The sequence below is a fragment of the Haliotis cracherodii genome, unplaced genomic scaffold (assembly GCF_022045235.1).
Source record: "Haliotis cracherodii isolate W230 unplaced genomic scaffold, xgHalCrac1.p SCAF_12, whole genome shotgun sequence".
NCBI lineage: Eukaryota > Metazoa > Mollusca > Gastropoda > Lepetellida > Haliotidae > Haliotis > Haliotis cracherodii.
The window spans coordinates 22633589-22651008 of NW_027266267.1; the positions used below are offsets into that span (position 1 = coordinate 22633589).

Below are 17420 nucleotides of genomic sequence, written 5' to 3' on the forward strand. Positions count from 1 at the left end.
GTCACTGCTCGACACCTCCTTGGCACAGATTGCACAAGTCATCTGATTTTTTCATGGGGAATTTTTCGTCATTCCTCCTGTAAGGCCATGGCGAGATGTGCCAGTGTGCTGAGACACTGGTGACGTTGACGGACGCGTCGATCAAGTTCGTCCCACAAATGTTAATCGGGTTGAGATCAGGCGATTTGGACGGCCATGGAAGGACATTGATGTTCTCATTAACAAGGAAATTAACTGTTGCGCGTGATGTGTTGGGCTGAGCGGTGTCATGTTGAAATAGCTCCCTCTGGCGGTCCAAAGTTGGGAGGAGGTGAGGACGCAGAATTTGGTCTATGTATCAGTTTGCTGTAAGATTGCCCTGGACAACCACTAACTGTGATCTACCCGTGTAGGATATGGCTCCCCACACCATGACACCCCCTCCACCAAATCGGTCCACCTGTCGAACGCAGTTCGGCGCAAAACGTTCATGTCGACGTCGGTATACACGTTGTCTTCCATCCCGTCGTTGAAGAAGAAAACGGGACTCATCTCTGAACGAAACGCGTCGCCAGTTCCTGAGATGCCATGCCTGTACTCTGTTGCACCACCGGACACGTCGTTGACGGTGTAGACGTCGCAAGACAGGTCCAACTTTTGGTCATCTCGCTCGAATTCCCACTTCCCTCAGACGATTTCTGATGGTTTGGTCGAAAATTCTTCGCATACCAGGCACTTGTCCTGCAGTGTCCGTTGCTGTAGCAAATCGATTCCGAAGGTGATGCAACCGGATTTACCGATCCTGAGCAGGGGTGATCACTCTTGGTCTTCCACTTCTGGGATGATCTTGAGTCGAATTAGTGCGGGTATATCGATCCCATAGTCGAGATATGGTGCTTTGGTGAACGTTCAAGTGTCTTGCAACGGCAGACTGGGACTCCCCTGCTTCCAAACGTCCAATGGCGATATTTCGGTCAGCTGCAATTAATCTTGGCATTTTTTTATCTCCGTTCACGTCAGAAAATTCGTAATGAACTGATGAACTGAACGGTCTTTTATAGTCAGTGTCTCTACTCGTTTCCAACACTTTGCACATGCATTGTGCTGAAAGCTTTTTCTGAAAGCAATATCCGTGCATTTTTGCACTACCTCGACATTGCTTGATGGAGTCAGCTGAAATGATGCGTAGATGTAGGGTTGTACACTAGAATTTCTATATGGCCGCCAGATAGCCATCTTTGAGTTAAAAATGCAAAATTCTATTATCTTCTTTTACAAAAACTATCACATATGCACGCACACAAACACGCGCAAACATGCACGTGCACATCCACCACGAGGCAACCCCCCCCCCCCCCCCCCCCCCCACACACACACACACACACACACGAACACAGACACAAACCCCCAACACAGAAACCCCAAAACAGAAACACACACACACACACACACACACACACACACACACACACACACACACACACACACACACACACACACACACACACACACACACACACACACACACACACAGAGGCTACACTCGTTCAGTTTGTGGGTAGAGGTGTCCACTGGTTGGAACTGAACAGCGACACGACAGCATCCTTCCCCTCCCCCTACGGCCAACACTTGGTGAGGTGTTTGCAGTGGCCATACCCTTTACTGAAGTATTTGATCATTTTTAATTTACCAAATTAATAGTTAACTCGTTTGTTTAATTTCTGTTGTTGTTCCTACCTTTGATCAATACAAATAAATTTAAGCCATTTTTATTCCTCTCTCTGTGTGAGTTTTTTTTAACTCGGCCGAATTTGTAAACGGAATACAGGTCGCTGTTTTATTAATGCACTGGAGTCCTTGAAACTCCTTGATAGCCCACTGGGGCTATTGGAATCTTCAGCGGGGATGGGGTATGAGTCCGCCCTAATGTCTACACCCAAAATCGCAAATACGGTTTGTAGTTGAGTGTTAATTTTACTTTAACACCCATATCATCATGGTAGTACTGACTTTATTTGTTTGTTTGTTTGTTTGTTGTTTAACGCCGCCACTCAGCAATATGCAATATGACGGCGGTCTGTAAATGATTGTGTCTGGACCAGACAATCCAGTGATTGACATCATGAGCATCGATCCACGCATTTGGGATACGATGACATGCATCAACCAAGTCAGCGAGCCTGACCACCCGATCCCGTTAGTCGCTTCTTACGACAAGTGCAGTCCCCTTTTACAGGAAGCATGGGTTGCTGAAGACTTATTCTACCCCGGATCTTCACGGGTCGACTATATTTGTATTTAATTTAGGGTGATGGTGGTGAGTTTATTTTGTATGAATGTTTTAATTCTTTTCATACACTCCAAGCTGCGCCTGAGCGCATAGCGCTGAGAGGAAGAACAATATCAATGATGCATTTTGCGGACGAACTGCAGTCTAAGGCTAGTCGTTGTGAATTAAGCGCTTTGGGATTTTGAACGACGTACGAAGATATGCTACAGGGTTTTATGCCCCTTTTAACACTATTCCAGTTCTATCACAGCGTTTCAGCTTAATGTTGGAGGAGTGAGTGAGTGAGTATGGTTTTACGCCGCTTTTAGCAAATTTCCAGCAATAGCACGGCGGGGGACACCAGAAATGGGCTTCACATTGTACCCATGTCGGGAATCGAACCCGGGTCTTCGGCGTGACGAGCAAACGCTTTAACCACTAGGCTACCCAACCGCCCCTAATGTTGGAGGAACGCACGAAGTGATGAGGAGCCTTCTGTTGCGAACTCAATGAATATGAATGAGCGTTCTGCAAATTTTAATAAAACATGCATATCATTAAAGTTAATTGACAGCCTTTTGAATACATAGGCAGAAATAATGTACACTGTAACAGTGCTCCCGTGACGAGGGCGATGTCACAGGAAAGAATATCGTGCTAATAAATGGCTGAGGACAATTCGCAGTGCACTGGTTCCGAGGATAGCTGGCTTCGTATAATAGGGTGAAATGTGTACGGAAAACATCTTCCCGAGGCAAGAGAGTTAACTGACAATAAAAGTCCAGTTTCCATGCTTGCCGAACTAGGCTGGTATTATGGAGTTATATTTTGGCTGGACTAACGAGTCTATGCATAGTCCAATCAAAACCGCGCACCGAAATCGAAATCCGGTTCGTAAACTGTCGTGCAGATTTCGGTCGATTGCAGGATTTGCAAAACATGTGCACCGCCAACTCGTTGTCAGCAGATATTTTCCAAATCTTTTCATGTTTTTAATCAAGGTGCTAACCTGATTTGAAGCATTTCGCGATCTAAGACCCGTTTTATCACAATATAGATCTTGATTATCGATCAGATCGTCCTGACTTGGCGCCACCATTTTGTGTGAAACAAACGCAAGTGATGCGAGAGGTGTGGAATGTGATTGGTCCATAGGAGCTCGAGAGGCTTAGAAGGGACATAACTGGTCATAGCCACTGGTGGCGTTACGATCGAGCCCAGTAATTCCAGCCTAGTTCGACAAGGGTGGAAACCCTCAAAATGACGTGGATTAGAACGTCTCATAACAGTAATTGCACTACTCAATATATTCAAATCTGCTCCTGTTATCAATAGAAAATATCAGACAATAGCAGGGAGAGCGACGCTTGCGTTTGTGTCATACCTTACAGCCTTGGAATTTGAGAAACTGGAATTTGACAGCAAATCGCTACATGAATCAAGTTCTTCAACCTCACTTTCTTCCAATCATAGACCGCCAGAGGGAGTCGTTTCAGCAGGACAACGCTCCACCGCACGTAGCTCGTGTCACGGTAGACTACCTTCATACTGCCAACATCAACGGCTTGCCCTGGCCGTCGCGATCTCCAGATTTCAACCCAATCGCACACCTCTGGGATGAACTCGATCGCCTTGTACGTCAACGCCAGAACACGCCGCAGACAATTCCACAACTGGCCAACGCGTTACAAGCAGAATGGCGAAAAATTCCACAGAGCCATGATTGCTGCCCGGGGCGATCACACGATATACTGATGTCAGCGCAACCTTGTGGCCTTATGTGACACGACAATGAACAGTGTTCAATACCTTTGTACAACGACAACATGTGACTATCGAGCTCCAAAATCTCATAGTTGTATCTATGATATGAAATTAAATATATCGGCTTTATTAGGTACAATAAATTTACTAAAAATCTCCATGTGCGTTTCTTTTTTTAAAGAGTGTATATTGGACGGCAGATCCAAAAATACTTTGAGCTCAAGGCATTGTAAGCAAAGACCTTCCGATGTGACAAAAAGCCGATAAAAATCTAAATTTCTTCCTTTCCCCCCTTAGACTCGATGTAAATACGAGACACGATGTAAATAATACGACTGTCTGCCGAAACAGATACAAAAGGTGAGGTGAAATTAGGTTTAACGTCGCGTCCAAGATTATTGCACTTATATAGCGACGTGCATGCACGTGTATGTGTGTGTGTGGCTGCTTGTACTAGTCCGGACTGATGCCGATTTATAGTGCTAGCTCACTGAGATACCATGCCGCAGTTTAACATGAATACCCCACTCAGACACAGTATACTGACTCCGAGCCGACCAGTCCTTGTTTTAGCCCTTTAATGCCGAGCGCCAGACAGGGTAACAACAAGTACAATCTTTTAACGTCTTTTTGTATGACGCGGCCCGGGATCGAACCCTGGACCTTCCGCTCTCCGGGCGGACGCTCTACCACAGGACCACGGAGGCGGTCAGATACAAAAGGGCGAAAAGGGCGAAATAGTGGTGAAAATTACGCGAAGGATGAATGGTCATATCAGTGATAACACCAGGTGTTCGCCAAAAGGTAAACGTCCTGCTCTACGGGTTTAAACCATACATACATGGAAAGGTTTCCATTTATTTTGTTGAATTATTGTACGAAAGCATTATAGTATAATTAATTTGAAGACCTAACTATTCAGCAGCGGTTGAGTATTGCTATAGGTTAAAAATGAATCCCCAAAACCATGTAAGAAATCCAGCCTTTGTAATGATGGTTATCGTCATGACAGCTTTAATGCTGCCGATGTTTTATACCGACAGAAAAGCTCGAGTTATAAAGCTCTCAAATATTAAAGGGAATCCATAGAGAAAGGATATTTCCTATTCATTATCGTGGTTGTTTCGACACTCTGGTTGTTATTCAATTAACGATTCCATTTTTAGTGTTTCCTGCTGCCGTTCCCACCCTTCTCTTCCATAGCTTCACCCAGACTTTCGTTAGACAGGACGGGTCCCTTATCAGAACTATGGAAATGTTATTTCCAGTCTTCTCTCAGAAAGAATCGCTGGGCTTGTAAGGTCTCATACAAAAGTTTCGGATATATCTCGTCTCCTCTCTGGTAGGATTTTTCACTAATTCTCCATGAGTTGTCATAACTCAACCGTCGTCCCATCCACCCCAGCCGACCCTTCTTCCCCTGGACCCTTCTTCCCCTGGACCCTTCTCGCCCTATCAGCGAGCAGGATTAGGGCTAGTTACCCAAGGAACTCTTACGTCAGTACTCTTGTGTACTCCCTGACGTATCCCCGTTAGGTTTGATATCAGTCAAGGAAATATTCTAGCAATATCACGGCGGGGGACGCCAAAAATAGGCTTCACATCTTGTACCCATGTCGGGAATCGAACCCGGGTCTTCGGCGTGACGAGCGAACGCTTTAACCACTTGGCTACCTGACCGACAGCCCTCTTGGAATCGTTTGTTGGTCGTACTTGTATGTTGTCCCGTATACAATTGGCGGACTTGGCCGTGACGGATATCCTTTCATGTAAGCCGGACGTGGACCTAATGGACACATTCGTCCGGGGACTGGATGACGGTAAATGGCAACAGCCCACTGCTCTGACAGAAGCTGTTTCATTTGCTAGATTGGTACGCCCTTGGCGAAGCTTTCCCAGAACCGTCACTGATCAATACTTTTCGACCCGGCAGAATCAAAGTCCCCAGACAATTCCCCAAGTATACAACTCCAACGTGGCATCACCACAACATCAAATTCAGCAACAGTCGTCTCCACATCAACTACATCATCAGAGACGCCAACAACCTACTCAACGCACACATAACAACGCAGGACGGACCATAGCTCGTGGACGCACCTGTTATAGATGAGGCGATGAGCACGAATTATCTCATCAGGTAGTTATGTGTGAACCTAACCCAGTCCTATCGGAAACACAACAGCTTTAAGCTACTGGTTGATTCGTTTCGGCAATTTCAGGGAAAAGCCTTTTCCCGAGGCAAGGGAATTAACAAACTGTAAAAGCCCTTGCCGAACTAGACTGAAATTTCTGGGCTCGATCCTAGCGCCACCGGCAGTTATTACGAGTTATGTCCCTTCTATGTCCCTCCTTATTAACCAATCAGAGTCCACCTCTCATATCACTTGCATTTGCTTCAAACAAAATGGCGGCGCCCAGTCGATAATCAAGACCGAGATCGATAATCAAACTCTATATTGTGATAAAACGGTTCTCACTTCGCGAAGTGCATCTAATCACGTGGGCACCTTGATTAAAAACATGAAAACGTTTGGAAAATATCTGTTGACTCCGAGTTGACAGTACACATGCTTTGCAGATTCTGCAATCGACCGAAATTGACACGGCAGTTTACGATTTCGTCCCGCAATTTTGATTGGACTATGCATAGTCCCGTTAGTCCAGCCAAAATGTAACTCCATAATTCCAGCCACGTTCGGCAAGGGTGTAAACTGGACACTTACAATCAGCTAACTCTCTTGCCCCGGGAAGATGGGGACAAGTATGTACAAATTATTTTGCTGTGGAACACTCAGATGAAAGTACGCCTATGCAGTCAAATCCTACCGCCGAATCGGAACCCTCCCTCCCACAGTCAGAAATAGACGCGTGAGTACGTGACTTGTATAGATATCACGGCGTGTCAGCTTAATGTGGGAGGAAAGATCGAAGAGATGAAGATCAACCACTTCGGTGAAACCCACAAGCATGTGTATGGTGCTGACAAACCTAGAACCACAATCATAGGTTTCTGGCGTGCCCAGGGGACGCAACTCTGCACAGCGAATCGCGGTGACTTAGCCGACTACGCCACCTCCACTCTCCCACCCTCCCGCCCCTCATCCACCTGTTCCTCATCCATCTCTGCTCCTCCACCACCCTCTCCTAATCCACCCTCCACTGCCCCATCCCTCATCCATCTGTTCCTCATCCATCTCCGCTCCTCCACCACCCTCTCCTCATCCACCCTCCACTCCCCCATCCCTCATCCACCTGTTCCTCATCCATCTCCACTCCTCCACCACCCACTCCTCATCCACCCTCCACTCTCCCTCCCCTCATCCACCTGTTCCTCATCCATCTCTGCTCCTCCATCACCCACTCCTCATCCACCCTCCACTCCCCCATCCCTCATCCACCTGTTCCTCATCCATCTCTGCTCCTCCACCACCCTCACCTCACCCTCCACTCTCCCTCCCCTCATCCAAATGTTCCTCATCCATTTCTGCTCCTCCACCACCCTCTCCTCACCCTCCACTCTCCCTCCCGTAATCCACCTGTTCCTCATCCATCTCCGCTCCTCCACCACCCACTCCTCATCCACCCTCCACTCCCCCGTCCCTCATCCACCTGTTCCTCATCCATCTCCACTCCTCCACCACCCACTCCTCATCCACCCTCCACTCCCCCATCCCTCATCCACCTGTTCCTCATCCATCTCTGCTCCTCCACCACCCACTCCTCATCCACCCTCCACTCCCCCATCCCTCATCCACCTGTTCCTTATCCATCTCCGCTCCTCCACCACCCTCTCCTCCTCCACCCTCCACTCCCCCGTCCCTCATCCACCTGTTCCTCATCCATCTCCACTCCTCCACCACCCACTCCTCATCCACCCTCCACTCCCCCATCCCTCATCCACCTGTTCCTCATCCATCTCTGCTCCTCCACCACCCACTCCTCATCCACCCTCCACTCCCCCATCCCTCATCCACCTGTTCCTCATCCATCTCCACTCCTCCACCACCCACTCCTCCTCCACCCTCCACTCCCCCATCCCTCATCCACCTGTTCCTCATCCATCTCCGCTCCTCCACCACCCACTCCTCATCCACCCTCCACTCCCCCATCCCTCATCCACCTGTTCCTCATCCATCTCCGCTCCTCCACCACCCACTCCTCATCCACCCTCCACTCCCCCATCCCTCATCCACCTGTTCCTCATCCATCTCCGCTCCTCCACCACCCACTCCTCATCCACCCTCCACTCCCCCATCCCTCATCCACCTGTTCCTCATCCATCTCCACTCCTCCACCACCCTCTCCTCATCCACCCTCCACTCCCCCATCCCTCATCCACCTGTTCCTCATCCATCTCCACTCCTCCACCACCCTCTCCTCATACACCCTCCGCTCCCCCACCCCTCATCCACCTGTTCCTCATCCATCTCCACTCCTCCACCACCCACTCCTCATCCACCCTCCACTCCCCCATCCCTCATCCACCTGTTCCTCATCCATCTCCACTCCTCCACCACCCACTCCTCATCCACCCTCCACTCCCCCGTCCCTCATCCACCTGTTCCTCATCCATCTCTGCTCCTCCATCACCCACTCCTCATCCACCCTCCACTCCCCCATCCCTCATCCACCTGTTCCTCATCCATCTCTGCTCCTCCACCACCCACTCCTCATCCACCCTCCACTCCCCCGTCCCTCATCCACCTGTTCCTCATCCATCTCTGCTCCTCCATCACCCACTCCTCATCCACCCTCCACTCCCCCACCCCTCATCCACCTGTTCCTCATCCATCTCCGCTCCTCCACCACCCACTCCTCATCCACCCTCCACTCTCCCTCCCCTCATCCACCTGTTCCTCATCCATCTCCGCTCCTCCACCACCCTCTCCTCATCCACCCTCCACCCCTCATCCACCTGTTCCTCATCCATCTCCGCTCCTCCACCACCCACTCCTCATCCACCCTCCACTCTCCCTCCCCTCATCCACCTGTTCCTCATCCATCTCCGCTCCTCCACCACCCTCCCCTCATCCACCCTCCACTCCCCCATCCCCTCATCCACCTGTTCCTCATCCATCTCCACTCCTCCACAGCCTCTCCTCATCCACCCTCCACTCCCCCATCCCCTCATCCACCTGTTCCTCATCCATCTCCGCTCCTCCACCACCCTCTCCTTACCCTCCACTCCCCCATCCCCTCATCCACCTGTTCCTCATCCATCTCCACTCCTCCACCACCCTCTCCTCACCCTCCACTCCCCCATCCCTCATCCACCTGTTCCTCATCCATCTCCACTCCTCCACAGCCTCTCCCCATCCACCCTCCACTCCCCCATCCCCTCATCCACCTGTTCCTCATCCATCTCCGCTCCTCCACTCCCTCTCCTCATCCACCCTCCACTCCCCCATCCCTCATCCACCTGTTCCTCATCCATCTCCACTCCTCCACAGCCTCTCCTCACCCTCCACTCCCCCATCCCTCATCCACCTGTTCCTCATCCATCTCCGCTCCTCCACTCCCTCTCCTCATCCACCCTCCGCTCCCCCATCCCTCATCCACCTATTCCTCATCCATCTCCACTCCTCCACAGCCTCTCCCCATCCACCCTCCACTCCCCCATCCCTCATCCACCTGTTCCTCATCCATCTCCACTCCTCCACCACCCTCTCCTCATACACCCTCCGCTCCCCCACCCCTCATCCACCTGTTCCTCATCCATCTCCGCTCCTCCACCACCCTCTCCTTACCCTCCACTCTCCCTCCCCTCATCCACCTGTTCCTCATCCATCTCTGCTCTTCCACCACCCTCTCCTTACCCTCCACTCTCCCTCCCCTCATCCACCTGTTCCTCATCCATCTCCGCTCCTCCACCACCCTCTCCTTACCCTCCACTCTCCCTCCCCTCATCCACCTGTTCCTCATCCATCTCTGCTCCTCCACCACCCTCTCCTTACCCTCCACTCTCCCTCCCCTCATCCACCTGTTCCTCATCCATCTCCACTCCTCCACCACCCTCTCCTTACCCTCCACTCTCCCTCCCCTCATCCACCTGTTCCTCATCCATCTCCACTCCTCCACCACCCTCTCCTCATACACCCTCCGCTCCCCCATCCCTCATCCACCTGTTCCTCATCCATCTCCACTCCTCCACCACCCTCTCCTCATACACCCTCCGCTCCCCCACCCCTCATCCACCTGTTCCTCATCCATCTCTGCTCATCCACACCCTCTCCTCATCCACCCTCCACTCTCCCTCCCCTCATCCACCTGTTCCTCATCCATCTCCACTCCTCCACCACCCTCTCCTCACCCTCCACTCTCCCTCCCCTCATCCACCTGTTCCTCATCCATCTCCACTCCTCCACCACCCTCTCCTCACCCTCCACTCTCCCTCCCCTCATCCACCTGTTCCTCATCCATCTCCACTCCTCCACCACCCTCTCCTTACCCTCCACTCTCCCTCCCCTCATCCACCTGTTCCTCATCCATCTCCACTCCTCCACCACCCTCTCCTCATACACCCTCCGCTCCCCCATCCCTCATCCACCTGTTCCTCATCCATCTCCACTCCTCCACCACCCTCTCCTCATACACCCTCCGCTCCCCCACCCCTCATCCACCTGTTCCTCATCCATCTCTGCTCATCCACACCCTCTCCTCATCCACCCTCCACTCCCCCATCCCTCATCCACCTGTTCCTCATCCATCTCTGCTCCTCCACCACCCTCTCCTTACCCTCCACTCTCCCTCCCCTCATCCACCTGTTCCTCATCCATCTCTGCTCCTCCACCACCCTCTCCTCACCCTCCACTCCCCCATCCCTCATCCACCTGTTCCTCATCCATCTCTGCTCCTCCACCACCCACTCCTCATCCACCCTCCACTCTCCCACCCCTCATCCACTCTACTCCTCATCCACCCTCCACTCTCCCACCCTCCCATCCCTCATCCATATATATAGATATTCTTCATCCCACTTATCACAGGAGCAACACGCTCGACTATGTCAGTTGATAGGCAGGTGTCATGGCTGTACTGCCATTAATCTCTTGGAAATTGGGTTAAATGATTCAGTGCAACAAGGTATTGCTACAAGAGATGCAGTTTAACCGTACTCGTCCTGCTGTGCGTGCAAAGGTAGACCCTCAAGATCAAGAGTCAGTGGGTCAGATCGTAACAGCCCCTGGGCTTCTCTAGTTATTCTGCCTAGCAACAGGTTGAAGATGATCACGAGGCTGTACTGTACATATAAATCTGGCAGCGGGATATAAGTAATTAGTCCTGAATGAAGAAAGTACGCCCAAATGTGCTTTTGTAACAGCTCGTGGTACCAGTCACTGCAATCGTATGGCCTTTGGTCCAGCCTCTGCCCCTGCAACATTTCAAAGACCGATCAATGACGTTTTCCGCAACCTAAAACTGTGCTATTTGGATGATGTTTTGTGCTTTTCCTTACATTTTGAAACCCATTTAGCGGATTTAGAAAAAAAAGGTTTTTGTTTTCGCTTACTTGGGACATTTTCTTTTTTAAATAGTGGTGAACATGTAGACCCTGAAAACCTTAACGTGATAGTGTCGCTTTCTTATCGAACAATGCAGAAATAGGTTCAAAGTTTCCTTTGAATGGCAACCCGTGAAGATCCGGGGTCGAATAGGTCTTCAACAACCCATACGTGGCTTAAAATGCGATGATGCTTGTCAGAAGAGGCGACTAACGGGATCAGGTGGTCATTGATCCCAATTGCGTGGATCGATGCTCATGATATTAATCACTGGATTGTCTGGTTCAGACTCGATTATTTACAGACCGCCGTCATATAGCTGGAATATTGCTGAGTGCGGCGATAAACAACAAACCAACCAACCAACCAAACTTGGAATGGTAGGATTTTACAATCGCTTCCAAAGTAGCAACGCCATTACATTCATTGTTACAATAATTAAATTTTCGATGTGTTCATTGAAATTCCTGCATTCTGATTAGCTGAATTGGTCACGTGTTATTTCATTCATTTCCCAATGAATGTAAAAATTAAGCCACGCCCACTGAAACGGACTACTTTTATTACTACGGAATGTCGGGGAATCCCAATATTACAGCCGAGGGAATTCCCTTTCTGCTCACGTGTATCGTCCTGCACAGGACATTTAGCGACTTTCATGCATATCCATTGTCCAAACAACCCTTTGAAACCGAAGGCCGAGAATGAATGAAACACCAATGTGCAAACCTTTCTAAGAATCCGCTACGGTAATTCATACAGTTTGCACATTGGTTTTTCGATTCATACCTCAATGAACCGAAAAAAATACACAGTCAATCCTTAAATAAATTGTTTGGGCGGAAGCACTGGTACAGCCATTTCAATCCATTTCCAAATGAATGTAAAAATTAAGCCACGCCCACTGAAACGGACTACTTTTATTACTACGGAATGTCGGGGAATCCCAATATAAAAGTCGAGGGAATTCCCTTTCTGCTCACGTGTATCGTCATGCACAGGACATTTAGCGACTTTCATGCAACTCTGCTTTGCTAAAGCCGCCAATCCTGGCATTCCCACATTTGACAAACCATTTATTATACCCCCGACCTAAAAGGGTTGGGGTATGTTGTCATAACAAGGAATTCCGTCCGTCCGTCCTGCCGTCACATTTTTTGTGTGACCTGTAACACCTGAAAACTACTGGTGGATTCTTTTCAAACTTAGCGAGCACTTTTTACACCTACAATATTTGGATTTTCTGAAAAGAAATACAGCTTTTTTCATTTATTTTTTTCTCAGAAATATTTTGCTTAAATATGTGTGTGACCTATAGCCTGGAAACCGCGGATGGATTCCTTTCAAATTCAAGGAACAGTTTTTACACTAATCGAAGAGGTACAGTGCACAGTTAAATTTTGATGTATGTTTTTTTTCTAAAAAAAAAAGTTTCTCATGTTGTGAACTTGGAATTCAACATGCGTGCGACCTACATGTATGACTTGAAACTACTTCATGGATTTCTTTTCAAATTGGGGGTACAGTTTTTATGCCAAAAGGGGAGGTGCAGTGTTTTTAATATTTGGATAATCTGAAAAAATACAGCTTGTTTGCACTGTTTTACTTAGAACTCGTTTACTGCGACCTGTAGCTAGAAAACACTATTTCACAGCGGTAGAAATTGGACCAGTTTTGTAGTCCTTGCCAAATTACCCAATAATTAAGGTATGACAAGGACTAGCTATGTGTTGTCATTACAAGGACTAGTGGACTAAAAATGTTCTATCGCTGCTTCATGGATTCTTTTCAAATTCAGGGAACAGTTTCCTAACTATTAGAAGATTAGCAGTTCAAAGTTTAATTTTGACATGTGTATTTTCTGAAAAAAGATTAGTTCATGTTTTGAACTTGAAGATATTAAGTTAAAATTTCAAGTTAATATCTTGAAATTTCAACTTATTATCTTGAAATTTCAAGTTATAAACTTAAAATTTCAAGTTATAAACTTAAAATTTCAAGTTATAAACTTAAAATTTCAACTTATTTTCTTGAAATTTCAAATTAGTATGTATCTCGAAATATTAACTCAGTATCTGTCAACATAACATCATGAAATTTCAACTATGTATCTTGCAATTTCAAGAAAAAAACCATGTGGCTCTAAAAGGCTTCCGTACAATATAACACACAGCATTGAAACTACCGTTATCAAGCAATAACACCCTTGGGGATCCCGGTACACATTGTACTTTGGGTAGAATGTCTGAGCTACACTGCAGCTGAAATTTCAACATAAAAAGTTGAAATTTTAAGATTATAACTTGAAATTTCAACCTTGTATCTTGAAACTTCAACTTATTACCTCGAAATGTCAAGGTACTAAATTGAAATTTCAAGATGCTATGTTGACATTTCAAGATAATAATTTGAAATTTCAAGATATTACCTTGATATTTCAACTTAGTATCTGGAAATTTCAAGAAAAAAAGGAAAAAAAGCAACAATATGGTAGTTTGAAATTGTGGATCAATCCTCAGAATACTAGTAGTCGTCCCCGACAGACCAACGGAGCTTGTGAAACTCTGAATTCCGCTCCACATGTTTATCAGACCGCCTCCGTGGTCTTGTGGTAGAGCGTCCGCCCGGAGAGCGGAAGGTCCGGGGTTTGATCCCCGGCGGCGTCATACCAAAAGACGTTGAAAGATGGTACTTGTTGTTACCCTGTCTGGCGCTCGGCATTAAGGGGTTAAAACAAAGACTGGTCGGCTCGGAGTCAGTATACTGTGTCTGAGTGGGGTATTCATGTTAAACTGCGGCATGGTATCTCAGTGAGCTAGCACTATAAATTGGCATCAGTCAGGACTAGTACAAGCAGCCACACAAACACACACGTACATGCACGCTATATAAGTGCAATAATCTTGGACGCGACGTTCAACCCCATTTCACCTCACCTCCTTTACAAATACTGAATCCCAAGGAGAATGCTTATTTCTACTAATAACTATTCATTGCTATTCATTCTTTTTCTACAGATACAATACTTGTACTCGGAATTCGTGTCTCTTATATCATGTTTATTTGGTACAGTAAATAAGATTACATTACAATTCTCTTTTACTGCAATTGCTTATCTACAATAATACTTGCTATGTTCAGTTACTATCTGCGTGTTGATGTCTGCTCTGTCAATCACATATTTATATAGACATGTGAAGATCCGGGGTGGAATAGGTCTTCAGCAACCCATGCTTGCTGTAAAAGGTGACTTTGCTTGTCGTAAGAGGCGACTAACGGAATCGGGTGGTCAGGCTCGCTGATTTGGTTGATGCATGTCATCGTATCCCAATTGCGTGGATCGATGCTCATGATGTCAATCCCTGTATTGTCTGGTCCAGACTCGATTATTTACAGACCGCCGTCATATAGATGGAATATTGCTGAGTGCAGAGTTCAACAACAAACAAACAAACAAACAAACAAACATATTTGGATAACTGTTGTTCTTTCTTCTGTTGGGCGGTCGGGTAGCCTAGTGGTTAAATCGTTCGCTCGTCACGCCGAAGACCCGGGTTCGATTCCCGACATGGGTACAATGTGTGAAGCCCATTGCCGGTGTCCCCCGCCGTGATATTGCTGGAATATTGCTAAAAGCGGCGTAAAACCATACTCACTCACTCACTTTCTTCTGTTGTCACGAAGTGGAAGGGGGATATAAGAATGGGTGCCCTCCGTCCGTCGGTCACATTTCGTTTCTGGAGCAGATCTAGAAAACTGTACCATATTTTTTCACCAAACTTGGCACATAGATAGGTCTTGTTGTGAACTGGCGCCTTTCGAAAGTTTGGGATTTAAAAAAAATATATATATATATATTGAGTTTCCACGGCAACGACTTTGATTTAGACTGAAAATGGCGGTAGTTCTCGTTTCCGGAGCAGATCTTGAAAACCGTACCATATTTTTTCATCAAACTTGGCACATAGACAGGTCTTGTTGTGAACTGGTGCCTTTCGAAAGTTTGGGGTTAAAAAATATATATATATATATTTTGAGTTTCCATGGCAACAACTTTGACTTAGCCTGAAAATGGCGGTAGTTCTCGTTTCCGGAGCAGATCTTGAAAACCGTACCATATTTCTTCACCAAACTTGGCACATAGATAGGTCTAGTGGTGAATTAGTGCCTTTTGATAGTTTGGGATATTTAAAAAAAAAACATTTTTCGAGTTTCCATGGCAACAACTTTGACTTAGACTGAAAATGGCGTAAGTCCTTGTTTCCGGAGAAGATCTTGAAAACCGTACCATATGTCTCCACCAAACTTGGCACATAATGTCATCTCGCAGTATTGAATACATTTCCTTTCTTGTTGGTAAGTTCTGCATTGCTTGAGAGTATGTTCCTCCTCACTGACTAACTTCATGCAGAAACACAACTCATTACAAATACAACAGTGTAACTGATCTTAAACCTACTCAACTGTATAAACAATATATATTCTTGTCAACCATACTCTGTACTTCACTTACTTGATAACGGTTTTAGAACCTACACCGAAACCATCGTCCCTAATTGTAATAAAGAAGCTGTTCGTCCATATGTCTCATCCTTACTCATTACAAATACAGTTACATATTCTATCATAAACTGCAGATGGCAAAACAACACTAGTAATAACCCTTTTGACTGCTGCAATTAGGCCATTTACAAAAGGGCCCAGTGTCATACGAATACTGTCTTCCCTAACTTGTTTAACGTGAATGAAGGTGTGGGTGGCTGCTGGTACTAGTCCGGACTAATCCCGATTTTATAGCGCTAGCCTACTGAGATACCATGCCACAGTTTAACATAAATACCCAACTCAGACACAGTATACTGACTCCAAGCAAACCAGTCCTTGTTTTAGCCCCTTAGTGTCGAGCGCCAGACAGGGTAACACGTGTCATTTTTCAGTCTTCTGGCGTGATGCCTCGACCTTCCAGTCTCCGGGAGGACGCTCTGCTTCTAAACCATGGAGGCGGTCTTGCTGACAGAGGAAGGGCATGCATCACACAGAAAGCGAGTGCATCACAGAGGAAGAGGATGCATCACAGAGAATGCGAGTGCATCACAGGGGAAGAGGATGCATCACAGAGAAAGTGAGTGCATCACAGAGGAAGAGGATGCTGACAGGGGAAGGGCAATCTATCACAGAGAAAGTGAGTGCATCACAAGGGAAGGGCATGCATCACAGAGAAAGCGAGTGCATCACAGGGGAAGAGGATGCAGACAGAGAATGTGAGTGCATCACAGGGGAAGAGGATGCATCACAGAGAAAGTGAGTGCATCACAGAGGAAGAGGATGCTGACAGGGGAAGGGCAATCTATCACAGAGAAAGTGAGTGCATCACAAGGGAAGGGCATGCATCACAGAGAAAGCGAGTGCATCACAGGGGAAGAGGATGCAGACAGAGAATGCGAGTGCATCACAGGGGAAGAGGATGCATCACAGAGAAAGTGAGTGCATCACAGAGGAAGAGGATGCTGACAGAGGAAGGGCATGCATCACAGAGAATGCGAGTGCATCACAGGGGAAGAGGATGCTGACAGAGGAAGGGCATGCATCACAGAGAATGCGAGTGCATCACAGGGGAAGAGGATGCTGACAGTGGAAGGGCATGCATCACAGAGAAAGTGAGTGCATCACAGAGGAAGGGGATGCTGACAGGGGAAGGGCATGCATCACATAGAAAGCGAGTGCATCACAGAGGAAAAGGTTGCTGACAGAGGAAGAGGGTGCATCACAGAGGTAGAAGGTGCTGGCAGAGTAAGAGCGTGCTGATAGATGAAGGAACAAACAGTTCCCTTAAAGAACAGGTTGCCTTACAGAAGAGAAGGCTGACAGAACAAGAGCGTGCCTTGTAGAAGAGTGTGTTTAAC

At 47.4% G+C, this 17420-nt stretch overlaps 1 protein-coding gene across 1 annotated transcript; it reads left to right on the top strand.

Moving 5' to 3' along the window:
* The first annotated feature begins 6948 nt into the window (after positions 1-6948).
* LOC139457184 (proline-rich protein 36-like) lies at positions 6949-11124 on the top strand. Its single transcript, XM_071238604.1, has one exon. It carries the CDS (start codon positions 6949-6951, stop codon positions 11122-11124), a length of 4176 nt encoding a protein of 1391 aa, XP_071094705.1.
* The last annotated feature ends 6296 nt before the right edge of the window (positions 11125-17420 follow it).

Coding starts and splice junctions, on each gene's coding strand:
- LOC139457184 (XM_071238604.1), top strand. CDS start 6,949: ATGAAGATCAACCACTTCGGTGAAACCCACAAGCATGTGTATGGTGCT.